This window comes from Xenopus tropicalis, chromosome 8 (genome assembly GCF_000004195.4).
Source record: "Xenopus tropicalis strain Nigerian chromosome 8, UCB_Xtro_10.0, whole genome shotgun sequence".
Taxonomy (NCBI): Eukaryota; Metazoa; Chordata; class Amphibia; order Anura; family Pipidae; genus Xenopus; species Xenopus tropicalis.
The window spans coordinates 140,612,073-140,638,468 of NC_030684.2; the positions used below are offsets into that span (position 1 = coordinate 140,612,073).

Consider the following 26,396-nt stretch of genomic DNA (forward strand, 5'->3'; position numbering starts at 1 on the left):
AGTACCCAAATCAACACATTTCGATCCCCTCAGGATCATCATCAGGATAGTGACAGGAAGTGAGGCACATCAATAAATACACGTATCACCCAACCATATATATATATATATATATATAATATATATGTAAATGCCTATATATACTAGAGCTGGGTGGTATGACCAAAAATTTATATCACGGTATTTTTCAAAATTATATCGGTATCACGGTATTTGACGGTATATAAATAAAAAATAAATAATAAATATTGGTGGCCCCCCACCCCCCCCAACAACCCCAACAACAACCCCAACAACCCCAGCCCCCCCCAACAACCCCAACACCAACCCCAGCCCCCCCAACCCCAGCCACAACCCCCCCAACCCCAGCCACAACCCCCCCCCGCTACTTGGCCCTAGTCCCCCTACCCCTCCTATCACTCACACAGGCCCCACTGGATTCTCACCCAACATAAGTTTCATCCCCACTCTCACTCACCGCTAGATTCACAGTGTTTCTCATTTATAAAGTCACACTTTTATTACCCTCTTGGTCACATATATCTATTTGATGTGATATCTTTGCTGCATCTTTACATATCATGGAGGAATTGCTCAAGTGGTGTCGCTTTTCCCATAGGTAAAAGATGTAGACATTTTTGTGAATTGTACATGTATTTTTGTTCACACAGCATTTATCATACAAACACATGTAATTTGCTTCTCTCTAACTCCGGTGTAGCCAAATAACAGGCAGGTCTGATATCAGGAAATCCTGCACTTGTCATAAATTCATAAGCAAAAATCTTTATCCAAAAACAGGTTTTTAACACAGTTACAAGTAGCTCTTAGCTGAGATAGGTAGGGGATGTGTATCACAGAGCGCAGGTAACAGCAGCAACAATCTCATCATATAGGGCTGGCGCAAAGAGTCAAAGCTTTACATGCAAGTAGGGAAGGTAGGACCATGATCATCCAATGAGAAGGTTAGTTTAACCTGTAATGGCATGGGAGCATGGGAACTATAGAAGTTACAACCACAAATAAACTTGTTTGGCCCCTCACTCTAAACCCCCCTCTAGAATCCCCCTGATAACAGCTGCTCATATTCTGATATATGTATGGCATTTGGAACATTTCTGAAAGAACAACCTGTGATCTGTTGACCTAGCAATAAAACAAACTCATATTTACCTGTGACTGAAAGATGTTCCTCAGGAGATGAGTATTTATTAGTGATACCTACAGACTTAATATATAACTTTGTTTGGCAGCTGTATGACCCCGACATGTTAGTCTGTGCCCCCCCAAGCACAAGGGAGTCTGAGCCCAGGGGCCGAATGATTAATTTGTTCTTGTAAAAAACTGTTGTGTTTGTTACATTATATTCAGGGCGAGTGTAACATCTGAGAGTCAGCTCCTCCCCCTCATGGGCACCAGGGGGCGCCTGTAGGATGACTTTATCTGAAATAAAGGAAACAATGTTTTTAATAAGCACTTTTAGTTTGAGGAACCTAAAACAATAAACATGCAATGCTCACACAAAAACTGCTTACATTTACTGCATATTTTTACTAGTTTTAACAATGGGAGGCACCAAATCCCTAAATGTTGGATTCAGGCAAATACCGAATCCCTCAGAAAAGATTCAGCTAAAAAGTTCAACCCTTAAAATGCATATTTAAATTTGACAAAAAGGGTTAACAAAAGGGTTAATAAAAAATATAAGGGTTGTAAAGCCAAGTGCAACACTGTCCCATTGTGCCCCCTGCAATCTATAGAAGTTGCTGCAAAATGTAACTATAGATGCAATAACATTTACCAATACAAATTCTACTGACCAAAAACTTAATTATAAATGTAAAATATATTACAAATCTCTAATTACATACAGAGATAATGATGGCATTTTTCCCGTCATTATATGGCACAGGAATCAGACATGGGGATAAAGGGACAGACTTGTTCAGTGCTGGGAAACTGTGCTTATTGCTCCCAACTCCAATTGCAGGAACAGAGAACAGGGAGCCGGATTTACTCACATCAGCTGGGATTCTCATTGGGGGATTTCTTGCATTTTATAGTAGTTACTGGCTGTGGGGATTTGGGGGAGGATTTTGGAAAAGTTTTATTGGGCAATATTGCTTTAAGAATGCAACCCTGAAATTGCTGGACTACAGCTCCCAGCATGCCTCACCCTTCATTATATGTTACATTATTCTGGGATTTGTAGCCCAGTAACAGCTGAATAAAGTTTGGTTGAGCCGTGGAGCAGGGTTTACATCCCTTTTATACACCAGTAGAACTGCACAAGCTAAGGCTTGTTTTATACTGTACCTTTACTAAATCATTTTAATGGAAAAGAAAAGGTAAACATCACTGGGGGTGCCAAATGTTAGGCACCCCCAGTGATTGTAATCACTTACCTTTAACCCCAGGCTGGTGCTCCTGTTAGGGGAAAACCGCACCATCCCGGGGTAGCTGTGTGTTAGAAATCTTCTTCCTTCTTCTGTCTTTGTGCCTCTTGCACAATAGAGTGAAAAGCGGAACTTTAACAAAAAAAAGTCAGTATTTTCACCCTACTGCACATGCACTGACCCCGAGATTTGGAAGAATAAAGAAAGTCCAAAGAGGTTTGCTCCCTTTCAGCTACCCCGGGCTGGTGCATTTTTCTCCAAAACAGGAGCAGCAGCCCGGGGTAAAATTAAGTGATAACAATCACTGGGGGGGCTAACATTTGGCTCCCACCAATGATTTTAACCTTTACTTCTCCTTTAAGTCATTATGCAAGCTTACATGTGACTTTCTTAATTACAGGTATTGGACCCCTTATATGGAAACCCAATATCAAGAAAATTCTGAATTATGGAAAGGCCATCTCCCATAAACTCCATTTTTATAAAATAATTCACATTTTTTAAAAACGATTTCCTTTTCTCTTTAATAATAAAACAGTACCTGTACTTGATCCCAACTAAGATATAATTACCCCTTATTGGGGCAGAACAGCCCTATTGGGTTTATTTAATGGTTAAATGATTCCCTTTTCTCTGTAATAATAAAACAGTACCTGTACTTGATCCCAACTAAGATATAATTACCCCTTATTGGGGCAGAACAGCCCTATTGGGTTTATTTCATGGTTAAATGATTCCCTTTTCTCTGTAATAATACAACAGTACCTGTACTTGATCCCAACTAAGATATAATTACCCCTTATTGGGGGCAGAACAGCCCTATTGGGTTTATTTAATGGTTAAATGATTCCCTTTTCTCTGTAATAATAAAACAGTACCTGTACTTGATCCCAACTAAGATATAATTACCCCTTATTGGGGCAGAACAGCCCTATTGGGTTTATTTAATGGTTAAATGATTCCCTTTTCTCTGTAATAATAAAACAGTACCTGTACTTGATCCCAACTAAGATATAATTACCCCTTATTGGGGCAGAACAGCCCTATTGGGTTTATTTAATGGTTAAATGATTCCCTTTTCTCTGTAATAATAAAACAGTACCTGTACTTGATCCCAACTAAGATATAATTACCCCTTATTGGGGCAGAACAGCCCTATTGGGTTTATTTCATGGTTAAATGATTCCCTTTTCTCTGTAATAATAAAACAGTACCTGTACTTGATCCCAACTAAGATATAATTACCCCTTATTGGGGGCAGAACAGCCCTATTGGGTTTATTTAATGGTTAAATGATTCCCTTTTCTCTGTAATAATACAACAGTACCTGTACTTGATCCCAACTAAGATATAATTACCCCTTATTGGGGGCAGAACAGCCCTATTGGGTTTAATTACTGTTTATATTATTTTATTAGCAGACTTAAGGTAGGAGATCTGAATTATGGAAAGACCCCTTACCCAGAAAACCTCAGGTCCCAAGCATTCTGGATAATAGGTCCCATACCTGTATAGGGATTCATATTTAAGTGTGCACACAGCCTGAACCTCTCAGATATGTTATTCAATTGAGAAGCACACTGTACATAGGACTAGTACACAACTGACAGCTGTTATAATAAAGAAAAATACACTGTAATGAAAATAATTCAAAATTAGGACATTTCTATGTAGCATCACATTCCTTATCATTTCTGGGCACTCTCAGAGCTGGGGTGGGTAACTCACCCTCACTAACTGGCAGCTGTACTGGGTAAATAGATATACAGATGGGAGGTTGGCGCAATAAAGAGAAGGAAACTATAGGGAAATAAATGGGGAATTGGGACATTTCTATGTAGCATCACATTCCTTATCATTTCTGGGCACTCTCAGAGCTGGGGTGGGTAACTCACCATCTCTAACTGTCAGCTGGAGGGCAGCACTTCTCTCACTGGTACCGTTCTGGCACTGGTACCTCCCACTGTGTTCTGTCTGGGCCCTCTGGATAGTATAGTTCTGCTGTTCCACTCCAGGTACTGAGGTATTGCTTTTGTACCAGGTATATCTCTCATTCCCTTGTGCAGGACGGGCCCCGTTACAGGTCAAAGTTACAGAATCACCAGTGAGTATCGGGGCCCAGTTTGGGGAGAAGGAAAGCACCGGTCTGGCTGCAGCTCCTACAGAATAACACAAAGGGACAGAATAATCAGCTCCTCACATTATCCATCAGCTCAAGAGTAGATGAGGGTGAAAAGTGCAACAAAAACAGAAACAAACCTCCATGTTTTCTGTACATTTGTATCCAACCCTTCCCTGAATTGCTGCAGGTCTCGGCACACCATAATAAAGTGAGAGGACCAGTGTGTGCCCCATACAGAGCTGCCTGTGCTCATTAGGGGTGGGTTGGAGGCACATGCAACTTCTTCCCATCCCCTTGTGCATCAACCACAGGGCAGATAGTGTACAAGCAGGGTCAGGACAGGTCAATAACAGGATTAGGAACAGTAGCAGAGTATTTGGATAAGAATAAATAAGTGTACTGGTGCTATCTCTGGTGTATTGTCTTTACAACTGACACACACTAGCACTGGTGCCACTGGGCGTTGCTCATTCTCTCCACAGCCCAGTGCCAGGTAACGCTGACCAGTCCTTCAGTACAACAACATGTCTAAGAATAAATTGGTTGGTGAGGGTATCAGATAACAAACCAGGCTACAAATTATATTGCCCATAAGGCCTTACTTATTAAAAGCCATGATTAATCCATGCAACAAACGTAATTACAAACAACAACTATCCATGTTACCCTGGCAGCTCAGTGCTGCAATAGAACAGCATAACTACCAAAATCTAAACCACTGGCAACCTGAACTGGCCCAAAACAACCCACCAATACAATCTAGTAGTCCACCAATAGGCACCCCCAGTTAATACTAACCTAAGATCTTCTTTGCTGAAAAATGTTCCTTGGCACCATGTTTGGAAAACTGCTGAGGCCATTTCTTGCAAAATTCATGTGTAGCAGCCAGTTAAGTCAATCATTTCACTGCCTCAGTGTTTTAATGAAGCATGAACATGACTGAATATGACTTTCCTTAAAGGAATACTTTTATGGGGACTAAAGCAGACACTTGATGAGCGGTGAAATGTTTTAAGAAAACTCAGAAAAGTCCAGTTGTTTCAGACTTAATTCTACTAGATACTGTATATTATGACCTGGATGAATGAGAATCTTCATAGACATGCGAAAGCATGTTTTTTTCAAAACACATCAGTTAGTAGAGCTCTGCAGAATCCTGCATTGATATCCATTTTTCAAAAACATGAACAGATTTTTTATATTTAATTTTTAAATTTCAAATGGGGCTAGCCATATTCTTCATTTCCCAGGGTGCCACAGCCATGTGACCTGTGCTCTGATAAACTTCAGTCACGCTGCAAATTGGAGTGATATTCCCCCCTCACCCCCAGCAGCCGATCAGCAGAACAATGGGAAGGGAGCAAGATAGCAGCTCCCAGTAGGTATCAGAATAGCACTCAATAGTAAGAAATCCAAGTCCGGCTTGGGACTCCTCCAGTTACATGGGGGTAGGAGAAACAATAGGTTAGCTGAAAGTAGTTCTAATGTGTAGCGCTTGCTCCTTCTGAAAGCTCAGACTCAGGCACACTTTACTGCTGCGCTGCAAGTTGGAGTGATATCCCCCCTCCCCCCAGCAGCCGATCAGCAGAACAATGGGAAGGGAGCAAGATAGCAGCTCCCAGTAGGTATCAGAATAGCACTCAATAGTAAGAAATCCAAGTCCGGCTTGGGACTCCTCCAGTTACATGGGGGTAGGAGAAACAATAGGTTAGCTGAAAGTAGTTCTAATGTGTAGCGCTTGCTCCTTCTGAAAGCTCAGACTCAGGCACACTTTACTGCTGCGCTGCAAGTTGGAGTGATATCCCCCCTCCCCCCCAGCAGCTGATCAGCAGAACAATGGGAAGGGAGCAAGATAGCAGCTCCCAGTAGGTATCAGAATAGCACTCAATAGTAAGAAATCCAAGTCCGGCTTGGGACTCCTCCAGTTACATGGGAGTAGGAGAAACAATAGGTTAGCTGAAAGCAGTTCTAATGTGTAGCACTGGCTGAAAGCTCAGACTCAGGCACAATGCACTGAGATGGCGCCTACACACCAATATTACAGCTACAAATACATTTGTTGGTTCAAGAATAAAATGTTAAATGGCAGAGGGAATTACTTGCTGTGTAACAGTGTCATTTAGAGATAAAAAAAAATCATGACAGTATCCATTGAGTGATCCCTACAGTGAGGAAGTGTTACCATATCCTGTGGAAGGGAGGTGTTCCCATTTTCTCAGGGGTAGCATGGGACATTTCTGTCCCTTAGTCCAGTGCTGTCCAATTTCTTCTAGGCCCTTAAGTATGCCTAATTTGGGAAAAGGGACCCTATTAATAAGGGTTTCTAGATAATTGTAGGTCATCAAAGACAGTGGAGCATGACGTAGCACCCCAGGTGACACACTAAGGGGGCCATTTATTAATGGTTGGATTTTTTTTCCCAATTCTGATTTTTTTAGAGATAAAAGTCGAAGGAAGGACCACAGGCACCCATTTATTTGTGAAAGTGAATCTTTGAGTTAGAATTTAGCCTGAAAACCCTTCCGTCAATACTTCTGTGAGTGCCCAATTAAAGTGACCGGCCTCATTTAGCATTACTCTTCTCTTGAGAGCAGCTGGAATAGGTACCACCAGATACAATAGCACCACAGTACTATCCCACAGAGATGTATCTGCACAATATCCACCATGGCAGCATGTAAAAAGGTGTAACCTCTATATCAGCCCAACCATACCTTCCCAGACCAGTAGTACCATAGAATGGGTCACACTGTCACCCAGATGGGCCTTAACTAAGTGGAAGAGGAAGGTGAGGGTGTTGTACAACTACACCTCTCGTTGCTATATAGAAAAAAGACAGAGGGCTCTAGAGGTTCATGCAAACAAAATAAAAAGGGGCTTATTTAGCAGCACAGGTTTTACTCACAGTGCATGATTATTTCTCTGAGGTAAAGTGGCCAAAGCACATACAATTACAGAATGTATCACTCACTGACACTCCCATGGGGTAAACTTGGCAGGAATCCTACTTCACCTCTATGGCACCCTTTAGTGGGCCAGGATCTCCTCCAGTGGAACCTCCAAGGAAATCACCTAACCTGATTCCATATCCACTATGATCCCTACACTAACAGGCAGTACCACCTGGGAGAGATACCTGAAAACTACCACTGCTATGTTGTAGCTCATAACTGCTCTTTCTAGCTGGCCTGTATACGTTACACTCCTACAGTGTATTGTGATAGGAGCTACACCTTCCACTAATACTTCATTCTCAGGATCCCTGAGAGAGCTGTGCGACTTGTGCCCCAAACCTGAAGGAGCCCTAAAGGAGATCAAGTCTGACACAGAAGAACATGTTTACAAAAAAGGAGACAAGAAATCCTGTGTATCTTTTGATAGAGGACTCAGTGCAGTGTTTCTGTGAGTGCTTATGGCTGTATTTACATAGACCTTTCTGATAAAGCTTACTGAGTTTTTACCTCTCCTTCTCCTTTAAGAAGGATATTAACAATGTACCTCACAAAACTAGCTAAAATCGATAAAGATTTTACTGAAGTATGTTTTATTACACATATGATGGAGCTTTGAAAATTAAACATTCCTGGAGAAGTGCATTTGACATAATAAAGGCAAATTATTGCTCTTCACTGGTGCAGCCATTGTGTTGTTAGGAATTTTCCCTCACCAAACCAGCCAACCAACCGAATTCCAATATTATTTTTTACATTCTTTATGCTTAAAGACTTGCTCTTGCAAGCAGGTGAAAATTCTATAATCTATGACTCTCCAACTGATTTTGAAGGTGTAGGGACCCATAGAGTTAATAGTCTCTATGGCTTTATATCTATACAGGCTCAGTTCCCTTAGTTGCTGAACAGAAGGAAATGTATCTAAGTAAGTTAATTTACACATGTATGTTATTGGCCAGCAGGTAGTGTGACCACTTCCTGCCTCACTTGGATATAGTGCTGGGAAAGGAGTGGCACTTCCTCTTTAGTTTCCACCTGTTGAACAGGGTGGATGTTTCTGTGAGCCCAGGGCATGGGCCCAGTTAAATTCAGGGAATAGGGCCCTGTGAATTCGATAATGGCAGGTGTAGCGCCCATACCAGTACCACTCTAGGGGTGTAAGGCAGTTAGGGTTGGGCCCCCGTACCAGTACCACTCTAGGGGTGTAAGGCAGTTAGGGTTGGGCCCCCGTACCAGTACTACTCTAGGGGTGTAAGGCAGTTAGGGTTGGGCCCCCGTACCAGTACCACTCTAGGGGTGTAAGGCAGTTAGGGTTGGGCCCCCATACCAGTACCACTCTAGGGGTGTAAGGCAGTTAGGGTTGGGCCCTGTACCAGTACCACTCTAGGGGTGTAAGGCAGTTAGGGTTGGGCCCCCGTACCAGTACTACTCTAGGGGTGTAAGGCAGTTAGGGTTGGGCCCCCGTACCAGTACCACTCTAGGGGTGTAAGGCAGTTAGGGTTGGGCCCCCGTACCAGTACCACTCTAGGGGTGTAAGGCAGTTAGGGTTGGGCCCCCGTACCAGTACTACTCTAGGGGTGTAAGGCAGTTAGGGTTGGGCCCCCGTACCAGTACCACTCTAGGGGTGTAAGGCAGTTAGGGTTGGGCCCCCATACCAGTACCACTCTAGGGGTGTAAGGCAGTTAGGGTTGGGCCCTGTACCAGTACCACTCTAGGGGTGTAAGGCAGTTAGGGTTGGGCCCCCATACCAGTACCACTCTAGGGGTGTAAGGCAGTTAGGGTTGGGCCCCCGTACCAGTACCACTCTAGGGGTGTAAGGCAGTTAGGGTTGGGCCCCCGTACCAGTACTACTCTAGGGGTGTAAGGCAGTTAGGGTTGGGCCCCCGTACCAGTACCACTCTAGGGGTGTAAGGCAGTTAGGGTTGGGCCCCCGTACCAGTACTACTCTAGGGGTGTAAGGCAGTTAGGGTTGGGCCCCCGTACCAGTACCACTCTAGGGGTGTAAGGCAGTTAGGGTTGGGCCCTGTACCAGTACCACTCTAGGGGTGTAAGGCAGTTAGGGTTGGGCCCCCGTACCAGTACCACTCTAGGGGTATAAGGCAGTTAGGGTTGGGCCCCCGTACCAGTACAACTGTAGGGGGTGTAAGGCAGTTAGGGTTGGGCCCCCGTACCAGTACCACTGTAGGGGTATAAGGCAGTTAGGGTTGGGCCCCCGTACCAGTACCACTGTAGGGGTATAAGGCAGTTAGGGTTGGGCCCCCGTACCAGTACAACTGTAGGGGTGTAAGGCAGTTAGGGTTGGGCCCCCGTACCAGTACCACTCTAGGGGTGTAAGGCAGTTAGGGTTGGGCCCCCATACCAGTACCACTCTAGGGGTGTAAGGCAGTTAGGGTTGGGCCCCCGTACCAGTACCACTCTAGGGGTGTAAGGCAGTTAGGGTTGGGCCTCCGTACCAGTACAACTGTAGGGGTGTAAGGCAGTTAGGGTTGGGCCCCCGTACCAGTACCACTCTAGGGGTGTAAGGCAGTTAGGGTTGGGCCCCCATACCAGTACCACTCTAGGGGTGTAAGCCAGTTAGGGTTGGGCCCCCGTACCAGTACCACTCTAGGGGTGTAAGGCAGTTAGGGTTGGGCCTCCGTACCAGTACAACTGTAGGGGTGTAAGGTAGTTAGGGTTGGGCCTCTGTACCAGTACCACTCTAGGGGTGTAAGGCAATTAGGGTTGGGCCCCAGTACCAGCACCACTCTAGGGGTGTAAGGCAGTTAGGGTGGAGCCCCTGTACCAGTACCACTCTAGGGGTGTAAGGCAATCAGGGTTGGACCACCGTACTAGTACCACTCTAGGGGTGTAAGGCAGTTAGGGTTGGGCTCCCGTACCAGTACCACTCTAGGGGTGTAAGGCAGTTAGGGTTGGGCCCCCATACCAGTACCACTCTAGGGGTGTAAGGCAGTTAGGGTTGGGCTCCCGTACCAGTACCACTCTAGGGGTGTAAGGCAGTTAGGGTTGGGCCCCCATACCAGTACCACTCTAGGGGTGTAAGGCAGTTAGGGTTGGGCTCCCGTACCAGTACCACTCTAGGGGTGTAAGGCAGTTAGGGTTGGGCTAGAAAGAGCAGTTCTGAGCTCCTACATAGGACTGGCAGTTTTGGAGGCTGAAATAGTTGAAATAGAGGTTACAATTTGGTACCCAAAGATGTGGAGGCTGGGAGGAACACTCTGGATGGAGTTACTGTAGGTGCCACCGAGGAAGTGCCAATGACTGAGACTGGCCAGAGGTATGTCTGGTGTGGCATTTGAGGTAAAGTCTGACAGTGCCAGCAGGAGGGTAATGGTTCCATTCTGTGGAAAGTGCAATGTAGAGGTCACCAGGGAGCTGTGGGATTTTGCTGTTAAATGCCCTTGGTTGCCAGTTGCCTTGCTGGGTGGGACCCTTCCAAGCTGCTGGGAGAAGTAAAGACTATTAAACTGAGGTGTGTCCTGACTTTTGTCAGTATTGATAAAATAACTGGAATAGGGGAGGCCTGGTAGGAATACAAAACCCAGAATAACATAAGATATAATAAAGTTTAAGGCATGCTGGGAGCTGATCTGTGTTCTCTGTTCCTGCAATTGGAGTTGGGAGCAATAAGCACAGTTTCCCAGCACTGAACAAGTCTGTCCCTTTATCCCCATGTCTGATTCCAGTATAACAGGATGAAAAGAATGACATAAAAATGAGCAGGTGTAGTTGCACAACACGCTCAACTTACTCTTTCATGTAGCAAATTCCCATCTGGGTAAGAGACTCTAGTGTGGCCCATGTTCTACTGTGCTAGTTTGGGAAGGCACTTTGTAGGCAAATAGAAGGTTACACATCACATCCTGGAGTCTCTTTCCAGAATTCACAGGTTTCAAGAAAACTTTATGGACACACAACAACTTGAGTACTGACACCTTCTGGCAGAACTTAATGTTAAATTATAACACATCATCTACTGCAGGGATCCCCAACCTTTTTATACTCGTGAGCCACATTCAAATGGAAAAAATGTTGGGGAGCAACACAAGCATGGAAAAAGTTCCTGGGGATGCAAATAAGAGCTATAATTGGCTATTTGGTAGCCCCTATGTGGACTGGCAGCCTATAGCAGGCTCTGTTTGGCAATTACACTGGGTTTTACGCAAACAACCTTGCCTCCAAGCCAGAAATTCAAGAATGAGCACCTACTTTGAGGCCACTGGGAGCAACATCCAAGGGGTTGGGGAGCAACATGTTGCTCACGAGCCACTGGTTGGGGATCACTGATCTACTGTAAGTGAGAAGGTTTTATTGTCATATGCTGCTGTATACTCACTAGTCTAACAATATTTCATTCATTCTTCTTCCTTTGCAGACCCATTGGTTGAACTAACTTTGTGAGAAGCAATCAAGCCCCAGGTACCAAGAATAGACTCCCTACTAACAGCACCGGTCGCAGTGCCACAGTATAAGATCTTGTAGGTCAGCCAAACCCAAAAATCCCAAAGCCACACTCCCCCCCTTGGCTGAAATCATTGAAACTACTTTTTCCTTTCCTCCTCAATTAGATGCTACACAAACACATGAAAGAGCAATCACAAACACGTGGCATTAAATTAGAACTTTTTTACAATAGTTATATTTAGTTATCTGAATTCCTCATGAACATAGCATTTGTGCTTCCCAAGACTTCCTTTAGTGGTTTATCAGCACTGCTTAGCATTCTAAGTGCAACTACAGCATCCACATTCTATATACAGATTTCTAATACATTACTTTACATTATATTTATACTTCACTTGTGTTAGTATATAGAATACTCACCAATGTTTGCCATCAGCAGCCCTGCAAAACAGAAAATAAAAGGGTAAAATGAGATACTAAGTTAATTTGACTGAAGACTGATTCTCCTGCAGATCCTGGAAATGGGACATCCTACTCTATAAGCCATTACAGATAAATATAGTTAGCCAAGTTCAAAAAGATTTATTGTGCAAAAATTAGGGTTCTCAATTTTAACATATTGAGTGTAGTGCTAGTTACTACTATCTTTATATATATTATAAAGTCTAATCCAGCACTCAACAAGACTTGGCAGTCAAATTATGTAACAAAAAATGTACAATATTTCCTATTATAGGCCCAAAAGACTATATAGCTAGCTTTTATATTTACCTGAAAAGAGAGAGAGAAGACAAATACAGAAATATTGTCAGGATCAGTCAGGATTCAAACACTGGTTTGTGTGTTTCTGGCAGCATGTATTTACTGCCTGAGCCACTTGAGGCATTTTGGGCTGGTTCTGACCAATTCTCTTGTCACACTCCTGGTATTCTCTGTCTGCTCCCTTTCCTTCACCCACCTCATTATCCTCACATGCTTCCCATCTTGCAATCATGACCCTTTATAAGCCTGTCCCTGACAATTGCACCTTGCTTGGTCATTGAGTTTATTAAGCTGTTCCTGGTCCCTGCCTTCTGAGGCTCCTGTTCCTGGTCCCTACCTTCTGAGGCTCCTGTTCCTGGTCCCTGCCTTCTGAGGCTCCTGTTCCTGGTCCCTGCCTTCTGAGGCTCCTGTTCCTGGTCCCTGCCTTCTGAGGCTCCTGTTCCTGGTCCCTGCCTTCTGAGGCTCCTGTTCCTGGTCCCTACCTTCTGAGGCTCCTGTTCCTGGTCCCTGCCTTCTGAGGCTCCTGTTCCTGGTCCCTACCTTCTGAGGCTCCTGTTCCTGGTCCCTGCCTTCTGAGGCTCCTGTTCCTGGTCCCTGCCTTCTGAGGCTCCTGTTCCTGGTCCCTGCCTTCTGAGGCTCCTGTTCCTGGTCCCTGCCTTCTGAGGCTCCTGTTCCTGGTCCCTGCCTTCTGAGGCTCCTGTTCCTGGTCCCTGCCTTCTGAGGCTCCTGTTCCTGGTCCCTGCCTTCTGAGGCTCCTGTTCCTGGTCCCTACCTTCTGAGGCTCCTGTTCCTGGTCCCTGCCTTCTGAGGCTCCTGTTCCTGGTCCCTACCTTCTGAGGCTCCTGTTCCTGGTCCCTGCCTTCTGAGGCTCCTGTTCCTGGTCCCTGCCTTCTGAGGTTCCTGTTCCTGGTCCCTGCCTTCTGAGGCTCCTGTTCCTGGTCCCTGCTTTCTGAGGTTCCTGTTCCTGGTCCCTGCTTTCTGAGGCTCCTGTTCCTGGTCCCTGCCTTCTGAGGTTCATGTTCCTGGTCCCTGCCTTCTGAGGTTCCTGTTCCTGGTCCCTGCCTTCTGAGGTTCATGTTCCTGGTCCCTGCCCTCTGAGGTTCCTGTTCCTGGTGCCTGCCTTCTGAGGTTTTGTTCCTGGTCCCTGCCTTCTGAGGTTCCTGTTCCTGGTTCCTCCCTTCTGAGGTTCCTGTTCCTGGTCCCTGCCTTCTGAGGTTCCTGGTCCCTGCCTTCCGAGGTTCCTGTTCCTGGTCCCTACCTTCTGAGGTTCTGTTCCTGGTCCCTACCTTCTGAGGTTCTGTTCCTGGTCCCTACCTTCTGAGGTTCTGTTCCTGGTCCCTGCCTTCTGAGGTTCCTGTTCCTGGTTCCTCCCTTCTGAGGTGCCTGTTCCTGCCTTCTGAGGTTCCTGTTCCTGGTCCCTGCCTTCTGAGGTTCCTGTTCCTGGTTCCTACCTTCTGAGGTTCCTGTTCCTGGTCCCTGCCTTCTGAGGTTCCTGTTCCTGGTCCCTGCCTTCTGAGGTTCCTGTTCCTGGTCCCTGCCTTCTGAGGTTCCTGTTCCTGGTCCCTACCTTCTGAGGAGCCTTCTGAGGTTCCTGTTCCTGGTCCCTACCTTCTGAGGTTCTGTTCCTGGTCCCTACCTTCTGAGGTTCTGTTCCTGGTCCCTACCTTCTGAGGTAGACAAATACAGAAATATTGTCAGGATCAGTCAGGATTCAAACACTGGTTTGTGTGTTTCTGGCAGCATGTATTTACTGCCTGAGCCACTTGAGGCGTTTTGGGCTGGTTCTGACCAATTCTCTTGTCACACTCCTGGTATTCCTGTTCCTGGTCCCTGCCTTCTGAGGTTCCTGTTCCTGGTCCCTACCTTGTGAGGTTCTGTTCCTGGTCCCTACCTTCTGAGGTTCTGTTCCTGGTCCCTACCTTCTGAGGTTCTGTTCCTGGTCCCTACCTTCTGAGGTGCCTGTTCCTGGTTCCTGCCTTCTGAGGTTCCTGTTCCTGGTCCCTACCTTCTGAGGTTCTGTTCCTGGTCCCTACCTTCTGAGGTTCTGTTCCTGGTCCCTACCTTCTGAGGTGCCTGTTCCTGGTTCCTGCCATCTGAGGTTCCTGTTCCTGGTCCCTACCTTCTGAGGTTCTGTTCCTGGTCCCTACCTTCTGAGGTGCCTGTTCCTGGTTCCTGCCTTCTGAGGTTCCTGTTCCTGGTCCCTGCCTTCTGAGGTTCTGTTCCTGGTCCCTACCTTCTGAGGTGCCTGTTCCTGGTTCCTGCCTTCTGAGGTTCTGTTCCTGGTCCCTACCTTCTGAGGTGCCTGTTCCTGGTTCCTGCCTTCTGAGGTTCCTGTTCCTGGTCCCTACCTTCTGAGGTTCTGTTCCTTGTCCCTGCCTTCTGAGGTTCCTGTTCCTGGTCCCTACCTTCTGAGGTTCTGTTCCTTGTCCCTGCCTTCTGAGGTTCCTGTTCCTGGTCCCTACCTTCTGAGGTTCTGTTCCTTGTCCCTGCCTTCTGAGGTTCCTGTTCCTGGTCCCTACCTTCTGAGGTTCTGTTCCTGGTCCCTGCCTTCTGAGGTTCCTGTTCCTGTGTTTTTCTTTAGCTATTCTATCTATGTCAAATTGTAGAAATGTTAATAGGTAATAAGTATGATAAAGATATATCTTTTTATACATATATATAGGCCTAAAAGGAGCACACATCTCTTTTGGATAAATGTTTACGTCAAAAAATAAAATAAATAAAGGGAAACACATACAAACAGTGTAGAGACTCCCCCGTTTTCATTGCCATGGTTACTGATTTATGCAAAACAAATAATATATTTTGGGCATTGTAATCATTTAGTATAATTACTATATAATACAATTGTGCATACTACAATTGAGTACTGACTCCCCTGGTCTTAGTGTGTATATAATATCCTTAATATGCTCTTATAACTATACTAAAACACAGTGGGATGAAGAGCAAAACTATGATGTCAAGTTCAACCAGTTACTTAGCAGGTAACAGTGTCAGTGGGAATCATGAGCAGTCAGAGCAGAGATAAAGATAAAGACAGTGCCACAGTCTGAGGGTTACCCAGGATAGATCACAACAAACCTGGTGGGAAAAACCAGGACACCAAATATTAACAAACCTATGTCTTTAATATATAGACACCTAATTTCAGACATTTTAAATACAATCCACAGCCATAGAGATGCATGGGAAAAAGAACTGAAGCTATCCTTGACAGATGAAAGTTGGTATGCAATATACAACTCAATTAATATGTCATCCATTCCATCCTAAACACAAGAAATGAATTATAAGTTGATGTCCAGGTGGCACTACTACAGTAACTATTCCCAGGTACATCCAACAAATGTTGGCAATGCCAATCAGAAGAGAGCACCTACACCCATATATGGTATACCTGTAAAAGCTTAGAAAAGTACTGGGGAAATATCCAAGAAAATATAGAGATCATCATACAAGAAAACATCAAATCAGAGTTTCTACCCAAACTAATCCTTCACTATGACATCAAGACAAATAAAGTAATTTAGAACAGATTATTAATGCATAAGCTACAGGCAGCAAAGGCCCTTATCGCTAGGTGGTGGGAAAGAGTGGAACTCCTACATACCATGATTGGGTGAAACTTATGGAAGAAAAATGGAGGAAATTACAGCAATTCTTCCTAATAATAGTCAGAAATATTGGAAAATTTGGAACCCATGGTTAAAACATGTTCAACTAACTAACTAACTGAGAGAGGTATTTTTATAAACCACTTATGCCATTGAACAATTGCTTAGGTTCAGTCGTTTAAAACTGAAGGGATATAAGTTAATAAATACATGATCAAGATGAGACTACCTACTCTCTTCCCTCATTTTGATGTTTAATAACAAATGTTTACACAGACTACGTTATATTGTGAGTTGAGATTTTCTACTTTCTGTTCTGCTCTCCCCTATGTACCCCCTTTTCCCTTCTATACCATCTTCCTTGAAAACCAAGAAACAAAGATTTAAAAAAAATAAAAAAAAATAAAGACAGTGCTGGGCCAGGTTGGCAAGATGCCCCAGGCAACTTAGACCGCCAAATTGCTCCACCACTGCCCCCCCCACATGCTTGCACACAGTGATGACAACCGGGTGGGGGTGTAGAGATGGGCAAACATCAGAGAAAGGGACAGAATGATGATTAGGTGCAGGGCTGGAGGGGTAGGCAGACAAAGCAGTCAAGCAGTATGTACCTAGTGCCCCCCTAGCATTGCACCCTAGGCACAAATGTCTTCTGCCTGCCCCTAGTTCCAACCCTGGATAATGAAAAGAAGGAGCTACACTTTAAGAGAGAGGCTTCTACCCTGAGTCTCTTTAATCGCACAGCATATCAAACATATAAGCAGGAGTGGACCTTTTAGGTCAGGAAGCAAAGGCAGCAGGGGTGGGAGGCATGGCTAATGAGAAGTCACATGGGTGCTTTCAATCTCTTTGCTGATTGGCAAATTAAACCTAACCAGGGTTAGGCATGTCTTAAGTGTAAAGTGCAGTATGTAGGCTGTACCACAAGGAAATTAAAATGCAGAATGCGAGAGCATATCAATCAGATTGTCTCCGAGAGTACAAGTACAGTGGTATCAAGGCATTTTAAGGAATGCAATGGTGGAGATATGGAATGTTTAAAAATACAGGGCGTTGAGAGATTATTTCCCTCTAACAGGGGAGGTGACATAACATCCAGACTTCTTCATAGGGAAGCATATTGGGTATTTCATATAGATACTCGGCAGCCAAAGATTTTGAATTTAAAATTTGATGTAATGTGTAGTGTCTGACCAATAGGTGGTGCTGTTAGGCTCAGTTTGGCTACATTCCCTGAAGTTTTATGGATAATGTCAATCGTATAAATTTTGCAACATTGTATTTATTTATTATATTTGTATACATTTTGTTTAAAAAGTAGCAATAGATGCATTCCAGTATGAAACAGTTGTATCTCACTTTATATTTGTAAAACCAATGTTTTTAGGAGATTATGAAAACATTTATATTGAAATTTTGATGTCATTTCCCCCTTTGTATTTAAAAAAAATAGCTGTTCATTTGAAATTTGTGCCTATGACTACGTATCTTTTGTATACGAAACGCGTCAGGACCTTTTTCAAGTCAAAGTGATTAGACTTTTGATCCAGCGGGCGATGGTTGCCTTGGAAGCCTTTGTGCCCTTGTGTTGCGGACCATATAGAACAAATAAGGAGTCTGACTTGCGGAAGTCTGTTGTTCTATGAATATAAAATTTTAGTGCCCTCACCACGTCTAGGTTGTGGAGAAGTCGTTCTTGTGAGCATGACGGCTTGGGACAGAGCGAGGGGAGGACAATCTCCTGATTAAGGTGAAAGGCTGAGGTGACCTTTGGTAGGAATGTGGGGAGAGTTTGCAGTACCACTTTGTCCTCATGGAAAATACAGTACGGAGATTTTTAGGATAAGGCTCCTAACTCCCAGATCCGTCTGACTGAGGAGATTGCTTCTAAGAAGGCTACCTTCCACGTTAGAAGCTTTAGGTCAATTGTAGCCAATGGCTCAAAGGGTGTGCTCTGGAGGGCATGGAGGACTAGATTCAAATCCCATGGGGGGATTGGGTTTTTGTATGGGGGCTTGATGTGTATCGCCACCTGAATGAAAGCCCTGACATCTGGGTGCGCCACGAGTTGGTGTTGGAAGAGTAGCGAAAGTGCAGACACCTGTACCTTTAGAGAGTTAACTCCCAAGCCCTTGTCCAGGCCTTCCTGGAGAAAGTCCAGTAGCGTGGGGATGTGACATTGTGCTGTATTGCGAAGTATTGCGCTGCGCCTCTGTGCACTATGTAAGGAAGGTGTTCCAGATCCGGTGGTAGGATGCAACGGTGACTGGATTATGGGCTTTCAAAAGTGTGGCTGTCACCTTAGAGGAGAAGCCCTTCCCTGACCAGATGACGGTCTCAATAGCCATACCGTGAGTGCCGGGTTTTCCAGCCCAGGGTGGTGGATCTTGCCATGGTGTAGGAGGTCTGGTCTCAGAGGGAGCCTCCAAGGTGGTGCCTATTGCTAGTGCTTGGAGGTCGGAGAACTATGCTCTTCATGGCCAAAACGGAGCAAGGACTATGGCTGTCATCTGGAACTGAAGAAGTCTGCGGAGGATTGGGTGGATCATGGGTATGGGAGGGAAGATATAAACTAGGTCAAAATTCCAAGGAGTGGTCATTGCGTCGATTGCGAATGCTTGTGGGTCTCTGTACCTGGTACAATAGCGAGGAACCTGGTGATTGAACTGGGAGGCCATGAGGTCCACCTGTGGTGTTCCCCAGCGGCACGTAAGTTGCCGGAATATGGTCTTTTTTAGGGACCATTCCCCTGGGTCTACGGAATTCCAGCTGAGAAAGTCCACCTCCCAGTGGAGGTGACCTGGGATGTACACTGCTGCGAGATGGGAATGGTTGTCCTCTGCCCATTGAAGTAGTCAGGATACTTCCTTCCAGGTGGCACAGCTCTTTGTGCCTCCCTGGTGATTGATGTAAGCCACTGTGGTGGAGTTGTCTGATTGGATCTTGATTGGATGTTCATGAAGGAGATGTGCCCAGTGAGTAATGGACCGGTATACCGCTCAGATTTCTAGCAAGTTGATGTGGAGCGTTGCTTCCTGTGGGGACCATTTTCCTTGTACCGTTCTGTGTAGTGGTCAGTGTACTTTTTTTGAGGTGTATTTGCCACCCGTGCACTTCTAGGATGCATATGCATTTGTCTGTCTCGTCAAGTGAACGAGAGTGTGACGGAGCTCATAGTAGCAGGTCATCCAGGTTGGGGAGGACGTGTAGTCCTTGTTGTCGCATGTAAGCCACTAAGGAAGCCATCAACTTCATGAATTCCCAAGGGGCCATGGCTAGGCCGAAGGGGAGAGCTTGAAACTGGAAATGTCTTCCTTTGAATGCGAATCGTAGAAATATTTGATTTTCCCGGTGCATAGGGACGTGTAGGTAGGCGTCTCGAAGGTCGATGGACATGAAGAAGTCTCCACGTTGGACATTGGCTATGACTGAATGGAGGGACTCCATTTTGAATGATGGTACCCGTAGGAATTTGTTTAAGGCTTTCAGGTCGAGCACTGGTCTAAATGACCCGTCCTTTTTTGGGACTAGAAAGAGGTTTGAGTAGAAACTGGTTTACTTTTCTGGTGCTGGGACTGGTATGATTGCTTTGGAAATTAACATGTTGTTTATGGCTTGCCTGAGAGCAAGTCTCTTTTGAGCTGTCGCGGGGGGTATTTGATTCTAGAAACTTGCAGGGGTGATTGCAATGGAATTGGATCCTGTAGCCCGAAGAAACCAGTTGATGGACCCATTTGTCTGTAGTTGTGGACAGCCATGCCTTCCTGAAAAGTAGGAGGCAACCCCCTACCGCCTCCTGTCTCCCAGGAATGGCTTGACCTTCATGCGTCCTGAGGCTTGTCTGAGGTACTCTTAAAGGGGCGTCTCTGCGTGTTCCAAGTTGGTTTCTTTTTGGGGCGATAGCTCTTCGCGGGACCTGGATATGAGCTCTGTGGCCTAGAACATTGGGGGGAATGACCGGTATAGCTGGTGGAACGAAAAGGTCGCTTGGGTTGTGAGCCACTCAGGCGTGCTTTCTTATCTTGAGGGAGGAAGTTACTTTTCCCGCCTGTGATTTTGTTGATAATTGAGTCTAACTCTGGGTGAATAATGAAGTGCCTGTAAGGCTACTAGAATTTTCTTAGAAGCCGGGTCAGCGCTCCAGGTCTTCATCCAGAGGGCCCGTCTGGCTCCACTAGACATGGCAGAGGTTTTGGCTAGGAGTTGTATTGTGTCCATGGAGGAATTGCAGAGGAAATGGACCTCATTGAGGATCTTAGATAGTTGGCCCTGCATGTCAGAAGATTCATCTGTGACTGCTGTCAGGGCTTCTTCCAGCCATAAGACTGCCATGCGTGACATGCAAGCTGAGGCTACTGTAGGTTTGAAGGCTGAATTGGTGGAAGAAAAAATGTTTTTAAGTAAACTTTCAGCCTTCCTGTCCATGGGGTCTCAAAAGGACGTTCCATTCTCTAGTGGGATGGTAGTGCGTTTGGCCAATCTGGCAACTGGTGCGTCCACTTTGGGGATGCTGTCCCATAAGTCTTTTTGTGTTTGGTCAAATGGATACAGTAGGGTTGATTCACTAAAGTGTGATAAGCGTTATCGCATGTTTTCTAGCGCACAACCGCATGCATTCATTTTACCACATTGCGTTAATTCTCATGCAGAAATAATACTAACGCATGATTCACAAACACTTAGACGCGCTAAATATTGCATTAGCGAAAATTAACCCCTACTTGGGGCAGGCGGTAATGATAGAAAAGTACAGTTCATGAGCTTTTGGCAACACAATAAGGACTTTGCAGTGGGATTTATTCAGTCTGTGTTGGCCCCAGAGTGATGCAGCCGCCAGTTTGCAGGGAAATGGGCATTTTTAAAAAAAAGTAGTTTTAAGAACGTTATGCTGTGTATGGCTAACATGGTGTGCGATAAGTAGCTCACTGCGTTGCGTTCGCAACTTAAATAACGCAAACAGCATTGCATCTAAATTAATGCAAATATCCTTTCAGTGAATCGTGCGTTAAGACGCGAAAAATTAGCTAATCTGCGATCCGGTGTTTTTCTTTTTTAATGAGCTCTTGCACTGGAAAATGTTTTTGGTGTTGTTGAGTGGATCCAAAAAGTTTATCTTTTTGTGTCTTTTGCTCTTTCACTTTCTCCTGTATGCTCAGTGTTTGGAACATGTCTGAAAGTAGGACATTGACAGCCTCTGACTGAGATTTGTGGGATAGGCCAGCTGAATGGTTGACCAGGCCTGTGCTTTCTGAGTCACTGAAAACTGGGTTGTCTTCCTCAGAGGTATAATCCTCTGTCTCTAGTTGCACTGGGTCTGTCAGTGCACTGGTCGTTGGGATTGTTATAGTGGCCTTGTCTGATGCAGTACTCTGTTGAGCTAGTTGTATAGTGGACAGCTTTTCAAGGGAAGAGGAAATACCTAGTAGTGTGGTTTGGAAGGGTTTAAACCAGTCAGGTATTTCTGGAAGGTTGTCTGCATGCTGTGGAGAGAGTTTGCTTTGTTTACTGTCCAGGGTATGTTCCTTGGGCTTAGCACGTTTGTTTTGCCTTTTGCCCATACCCTGAAGTGGGTCAGTGGACCTTGGTCTCCTGTGTCTGGTCTGGGAGAGCTGGATCTCTCAGAGGCCATGTTAGGCTAATTAGTGCTGTACAGCGTGTAGGCGAAAAAGAGGGTAGGGAGTGGGAGAGTGCTGTGTCAACAGTACCTGTGGGTGTGTGGATTAAAACTGCCCTTTATGAATCTCCTGCCCTGCCTGTGTTTCTGGTTGCAGCCTGCTTGACCTGCGCTGTGTTCTCCTGCTCCATGCTTTGCAGGAAGTGTGTGGCATGTGTAAACCGGAACTTCCGGCTGGCGCTTCCCTTGTGAAGAGAAAATGGCACCATGTTTGAAAAAATGGTGCCAGATGCAGTGGGAGCATGGTTGCTGTGTGGGCGGTTAAATGGGGGAAGCTCTGGCTGTATCCGCAACAGCGCTACGGCTTGTCTACATGCGGGTAAGTGGGGGGGTGGATAAGGCAGTGCTACAGCATGCCATGCACACCCAGTCCCCAGTTAGGAAGGCTAGTGGCAGCGCTGCAGCATGCCCTTATAGCCCTTCCTCATGATGTAGGCAGTGCTAACGCATGCCATAAGTGTCCCAGGGCTGGCAGCTCCAACGCATGCCATAAGTGCCTCTGAAAAGAGAAGGGAACTCTGGCAGCTGGAGAGGGGATTGCCCAGTTGATCTCCAGAGGAAGTAAAAACAACTTAAGCAAACCTAAATAAAATGAAATGAATAAGGCAAATAATAAACAAGTAAAATAAAGTAAATTAAAGTAAAATAAAATAAAATGAAGGGAAGCATTCCTCCAGGCAGCAGGATAGCAAAAAAACTGTTGGAGGTGGGGCTAATGCAGGGAAGTGGGAGGGGAGTCAGGGGACAGACCACAGGCTTTTTTTTCTTGCTATCCTGCCTCCTAAAGGGAAGACTGCATTAACCCACTAGTACCTGTGCTGCCTAGGGACAACCGAGAAATATAATTCCTGGCACTATTGTGGGGATAATTATAAGTACCTTGAGCCTCTAGGGTCCCACATTTGGTACTGGTACTACAAACTCAGCCACTGGGATTCAGCACCTAGTGGCTCAAACCTCAACACATAAGCATCTGTGAAAAAATAACTACAGTTCTGGTGCAGACATCTCATTCTCCTGAAGCATCACTTTCCTGTTAAAATTGCAAAGAAACCACATCACCATATCCGCCCCAAACCTACCAGGTCAGACATAAATGCTGGTGTGGGGCCCTAACACCGGCTGTAACTAGAGATGGCCCCTACTAAAGGCCCTACTAATGATCCTGCTGCTAATGTAACATTTCCTAAGGAAGGACTGACTGTCAGTTGCTACATTGTTACATCTTAGGAGAATCTGTAGTGACTTTGTAAGTAAATCTTGGCTGCTTGCAAGGGGGTATAGATTACCCAGCCTAATTAATGCTTTCAAAAAAAAGTGATAAGTCAGATTTACCCCTTCAATGTCACTTTTCTGATTCTGAGTCTGGGCCTGAGACACCTTGTAGTCCTCAGTTTGCTCTGACACAAAGAACTACTGTATGAGGGCAAAATTGTCTATTCTTCAGACTGAGGCTGCTCTAGATAAGATTCTGAATTTGTAATAAGAAAAAACAAAAAGTTAAGTAATCATCTCTCACCCAGTATGGTTCCTCTGAAAAAATACATATCACTTCCTCTTGGATTATAGGCAATAGCATGAATAAACTGTTATATGTATTGTAACCAGAAATAGATAATCCCTTAGGCAGAACGTGAGTTTTTAATCTAAGAATGTCATTTATTTATTGCACTTTTATCCCATTCATCAGGCAACTGGTGCACACTATGTACAGAGAGATACCATAAAGCTATGGCAGCATAGGGATTCCCCTGTACTAAGCACAATTCAGCAGGAACAGCCCCCTAAGTTTGCTCATAGCCTGTACAGAGAGATACCATAAAACTATGGCACATAGGGATTCCCCTGTACTAAGCACAAATCAGCAGGAACAGCCCCCTAAGTTTGCTCATAGCCTGTACAGAGAGATACCATAAAACTATGGCACATAGGGATTCCCCTGTACTAAGCACAATTCAGCAGGAACAGCCCCCTAAGTTTGCCCATAGCCTGTACAGAGAGATACCATAAACCTATGGCACATAGGGATTCCCCTGTACTAAGCACAATTCAGCAGGAACAGCCCCCTAAGTTTGCTCATAGCCTGTACAGAGAGATACCATAAAACTATGGCACATAGGGATTCCCCTGTACTAAGCACAATTCAGCAGGAACAGCCCCCTAAGTTTGCTCATATAGCCTATACAGAGAGATACCATAAAACTATGGCACATAGGGATTCCCCTGTACTAAGCACAATTCAGCAGGAACAGCCCCCTAAGTTTGCTCATAGCCTGTACAGAGAGATACCATAAAACTATGGCACATAGGGATTCCCCTGTACTAAGCACAATTCAGCAGGAACAGCCCCCTAAGTTTGCTCATATAGCCTATACAGAGAGATACCATAAAACTATGGCACATAGGGATTCCCCTGTACTAAGCACAATTCAGCAGGAACAGCCCCCTAAGTTTGCTCATAGCCTGTACAGAGAGATACCATAAAGCTATGGCAGCATAGGGATTCCCCTGTACTAAGCATAATTCAGCAGGAACAGCCCCCTAAGTTTGCTCATAGCCTGTACAGAGAGATACCATAAAACTATGGCAGCATAGGGATTCCCCTGTACTAAGCACAATTCAGCAGGAACAGCCCCCTAAGTTTGCTCATAGCCTGTACAGAGAGATACCATAAAACTATGGCACATAGGGATTCCCCTGTACTAAGCACAATTCAGCAGGAACAGCCCCCTAAGTTTGCTCATAGCCTGTACAGAGAGATACCATAAAACTATGGCACATAGGGATTCCCCTGTACTAAGCACAATTCAGCAGGAACAGCCCCCTAAGTTTGCTCATAGCCTGTACAGAGAGATACCATAAAACTATGGCACATAGGGATTCCCCTGTACTAAGCACAATTCAGCAGGAACAGCCCCCTAAGTTTGCTCATAGCCTGTACAGAGAGATACCATAAAACTATGGCACATAGGGATTCCCCTGTACTAAGCACAATTCAGCTGCAAGAATTGTGAGTATAGCAGCTCTTTAAAGTAACAGCTGACTATAAACATTAATAAGATAGCACAGAAATGGGAATGGAAGATTCTATTAGTGAAAAACCATTTTTTTTGCAAAATTAGAAGAAATATCACCTACATTTTATCTAACAATCTGCCCGATACTAGCCCAAGGGTGCCAAGTTCTCTCCACAGACTCAGGGACAGTTACTACTATGGTGAAGTCGCTCTATTTGGGTTTTTAGGTTCCATAAGAAGCTCAGGCTAACAGAAAAGCAATAGGTGCTTTTGCCCATCTAACATTAGCTAAAGGTTCTGCACTTCTTTGGTTAAGGGACCCTATACCCCCTTGTTCAACATAAATTCACTCAGTAGTGAACATTCCTTTTTTTGTCTTTTGATTTAATTACAAAATATTATGGATTTTGATATTTCTTGAGCTACACGCGGGCAAACAGGGAAACTAAAGCTTCTACATGTTTGGTCCTTGGGAGGTAGGTAATTAGATTCTGAACCCGATCTTGTTTCATTGTTGGTGAAGCACTAGTTTAATGACCTACCTCACCAGTGTTGGAAAGTGACTGTTACTGCTCATCAGCTAATTGGATATAAGGGAAAAGAGTGAAGTTGTACTTACAGAGCAGAATGACAGCCAGCGGGACAGACATGATGGGGTCTCTGGCACATACAGACTGAGTAGAAAAGCAGAAGCCACTGCCCGGGGTTTCTTCCTCTATTTCTCTATAATATCACACTTTTTTCTGTAAATGGGCTGTGCCTGGTATAAATTTTGCAGTTCTCACTTAATGGGATAAGACATTGTAAACTTCTGTCTCCGGGTTAAGGAAGTTTATTTAAGACAGGGGGGCCCATTTCAGCATATAAAACTCAAATCATAAAAATAAATCCTGCCCTCTGGGTGCCACCTTCACACATTTAGATGAGTTCCCTCACTGACCTGGGCCCGTTGTGGGCTACCAGTGAGAAAATCTATGTATATTGGGCATCAAACTGTTCAGTAGACCTCTGGTGTTCCTAAATGAGGTGATTTGACATTGTGTGCAAGAAATTGTGTGAGATAAATGCGGCAAATTACAAAATTTTTAGGTGATTTTCTGAAATGTCATATAAACCACTAACTTTAGGAAAGCTTTGCTCTGGGGTGAGCGTACTTTTTTGTAGCATTATCCCACATAAAATGATGTAAATGTGTTGATTTTGCTGGAGCTGAAATGGCAGATCATATGGGGGTATGTTCCCATTGGGGCCCCTACATGCCACCTACTTAGGTAAACCTATACATATTGGGCATCAAATTGTTCAGTGGACCCCTGGCGTTCATATTTAGGGTGTTTTATCTTGGTACCTAATGATACATGGGAGATAAGAGGCTGCAAACTGGAAGCTTTGAGAGGATTTTTGGAAATATTATCAAAATTGCCAACTTTAGGGAAGCTTTGCGGCTTGGTACGTT

The 26,396-nt window shown here is 44.9% G+C and overlaps 1 protein-coding gene across 1 annotated transcript in view; it reads right to left on the reverse strand.

Annotated features, from left to right (window-relative positions):
- The window catches only part of LOC100495544 (Fc receptor-like protein 4), a 103,868-nt gene extending 78,245 nt beyond the window's left edge, over window positions 1-25,623 (reverse strand). The window contains exons 1-4 of the mRNA XM_012969905.2: window positions 25,560-25,623; window positions 12,291-12,311; window positions 4,292-4,555; window positions 1,174-1,443 (exon numbers count right to left, since the gene is read on the reverse strand). Coding sequence (XP_012825359.1) covers window positions 1,174-1,443; window positions 4,292-4,555; window positions 12,291-12,311; window positions 25,560-25,590 — 586 coding nt within the window. The 5' untranslated portion in view covers window positions 25,591-25,623. The remainder of the gene's footprint in view (window positions 1-1,173; window positions 1,444-4,291; window positions 4,556-12,290; window positions 12,312-25,559) is intronic.
- Between the last annotated feature and the right edge of the window lie 773 nt (window positions 25,624-26,396).